At 32.0% G+C, this 2,504-nt stretch overlaps 1 protein-coding gene across 1 annotated transcript in view; it reads left to right on the forward strand.

The window, feature by feature from the left end:
• Positions 1–1,103: 1,103 nt before the first annotated feature.
• LOC106679009 (synaptic vesicle glycoprotein 2C) overlaps positions 1,104–2,504 on the forward strand; it is a 30,009-nt gene continuing 28,608 nt past the window's right edge. Inside the window, exon 1 of the mRNA XM_014417916.3 lies at positions 1,104–1,474. Coding sequence (XP_014273402.1) covers positions 1,426–1,474 — 49 coding nt within the window. The 5' untranslated portion in view covers positions 1,104–1,425. The remainder of the gene's footprint in view (positions 1,475–2,504) is intronic.

Consider the following 2,504-nt stretch of genomic DNA (forward strand, 5'->3'; position numbering starts at 1 on the left):
GTACGTCAAATAGTATTTGAGATATATATTTCTCAAATTAAAAAGCTATATCCTATGAACTATAGATCGCAACTAGCTCTATTTTAGGGCTCATGTTTCAGTAAATTTATAATGAGGTGTAGATAGTTGACCGTAGATTAATGATTGGAGAAGTTTGTCGGGGGGTGCGGTCAGCAAAGAACAACATAAATAAACAAAACCATATTTATTTATTTTATGCTTACGTTTCGACCTGAGTTTCAGGTCTTCATCAGGACTATAGAACAAAAGAGATAACAACAACATTTAGAGAAACATACAATTGAAAAGGAATAGTATACAAACAAATTAAGAACTATACAAAATATTGAATTAAGTCATAAATGAGTAAAAATTGATTACTGATAATTGAATAGTAAACAATTTTTAATTGGTTGATAATCGTGGAATTAGATGGTAGTAGATTGAAAACAGTGACAGATGAAATATAATATCATGTTGGTAAGAAGATATGTATAATATAAGATATGCAAGTAGTGTCTAAAAAACTGAAGAAATAAATAAATATGGTTTTGTTTATTTATGTTGTTCTTTGCTGACCGGACCCCCCGACGAAATTCTCTAATAATTTAGTAAATTTACTCTACTTAGGTTTACTCGTGTTGTTGGTAGTTTTAAAGATATAGAAATCCGAATGATAAATTAATTTTATTTGACGTTTTGAAATAGCCGCTATTTTTTATTCCCCATACCTATACTTGTCAGTCTCATTAATTTTTCTTGTAAATATACATAGTTTTCATTATAAAAATCCAAAATTGGTGTGAAATTACTGCCTTTTTTTCTCCCCGGCTCTCGTACTAGTAGGAATGTTTACTTGGCAGGCGTATTTTAATATAATTTTGATGTTGATTATTATTTTTAGTTATAGAAAAGACAGCATTATTGTTGCTTATGTATTCCTGAGGATTTTCAATTTTCTTAGCCGTCGGGCCCGTGTGGTAGTACAGTAGGCGCTGGTATCGATGAGCCACTGGCTTATACTATCGATACGCAAATAGATAAGCTAGAATGTTTTGTAAATTATTGCTTGACTTGAGATCAGTTGGAACCATTTGAATGCACGTTGTCATTCCAGTCCTGGAGAAATATTTAATTCTCAGTGACAAAAAATTTGAAACTGAATAATTTAATGATGAAAAAAAAAATTAAATTCTAAAATCTCTATTTAATTAATTACAAGTGTGAAGGTCGATTACATATATAATGAGACAGATATATGGCGAAGATAACTCGCCAGTAGAAGGGGTTTTTATTTCTGATTTCAGGGTGACAGTGGAGTTTGTTTAACTGAAGCCGGTTCCTTAAAAGGAGGGAGCGATATCAAATTGTTTTCAATATCATTCCGTTTTGTTCTGCGAAGCGGACGACCAGGTATCTCCCGAGATGGCTGTGCATAGGCAAGATAACGTCGAAGCCAAGCAGGACAGAACATGTGAGTAACGTTAAAGAATTTTTTTTTAATTATTAAATAAATTTAATACACCCTGGGGATCATGACCTGGATGGGAATTAGTTTTGAGATTATTCGCTTTTTTTTTTTTTTGCTTTTATTTAGTTTTTGGACCTGTTAATTTAATTTATTCATTAAATTATTTCTTTCAACTTGTTTATTCAATTAATTATTCATTTCTTTTGGCTAACTTGTTGTTTTTTTTAAATCTATATTCCTCTCGTATTCAATCCTTACAATCCAAAATCCTTCGTAAAATCCTCTGTGCTCCTTACTTTGTCACAAATAAAATCATACTTAAAGACATTAATGTTCCATATGTAACCAATCTAGCCCGAACCAGATATCACTCCTTCCATTATAACCTCTCTGACCACTCAAACCCCTTAGTTTCTAATCTTGCATCCTCTTCCATTCCTGACAATCCTCCGAGGTGTCTGAAAAAAAGATGGCCACGAGACCAGCTAATGTAAAATGTCATTAGAGTGCTACCAATGGGTAGTTTTTCTACATGCCTGTGACACTCCAATTTAACTTAGATCAGATTTACTAAATATATTATAATGTACAGTTGTAAATAGCAATAAATAAATATTTAAAAAAAAAATCTATATTAGTATTTTTTTTTTTTTGTAAACCGATCTTCTGCTATGACTATGATGTCTTTGGTTTGATTTTAAATTTCTATGAAATAATAAATTCGTTTAATTTGTCTAACGGATCGAACGTGAGTAGTGGATCACTGGAGAGGGGAAGTCTGAAGGGAGAATAAAATAGTCAAATGGAATAAAATTGTTAAATAGAAAAATAAATTAAAATATTCGCATGACTATTATAAGGCCTATCTGGACATACGGAGTTGAGCTTTGTGGCTCCACTAAACCATCAAATTCCTCCAGAATCCAATCCTTACAGTCCAAAATCCTTAATGCTCCTTACTTTGTCACAAATCAAGTTATCCATCAGGACCTCAATATTCCATATGTTGCCGATTTGGCCAAAACCAGATACC

This window comes from Halyomorpha halys, unplaced genomic scaffold, assembly GCF_000696795.3.
Source record: "Halyomorpha halys isolate HHAL.00 unplaced genomic scaffold, Hhal_1.1 Scaffold12.1, whole genome shotgun sequence".
NCBI lineage: Eukaryota > Metazoa > Arthropoda > Insecta > Hemiptera > Pentatomidae > Halyomorpha > Halyomorpha halys.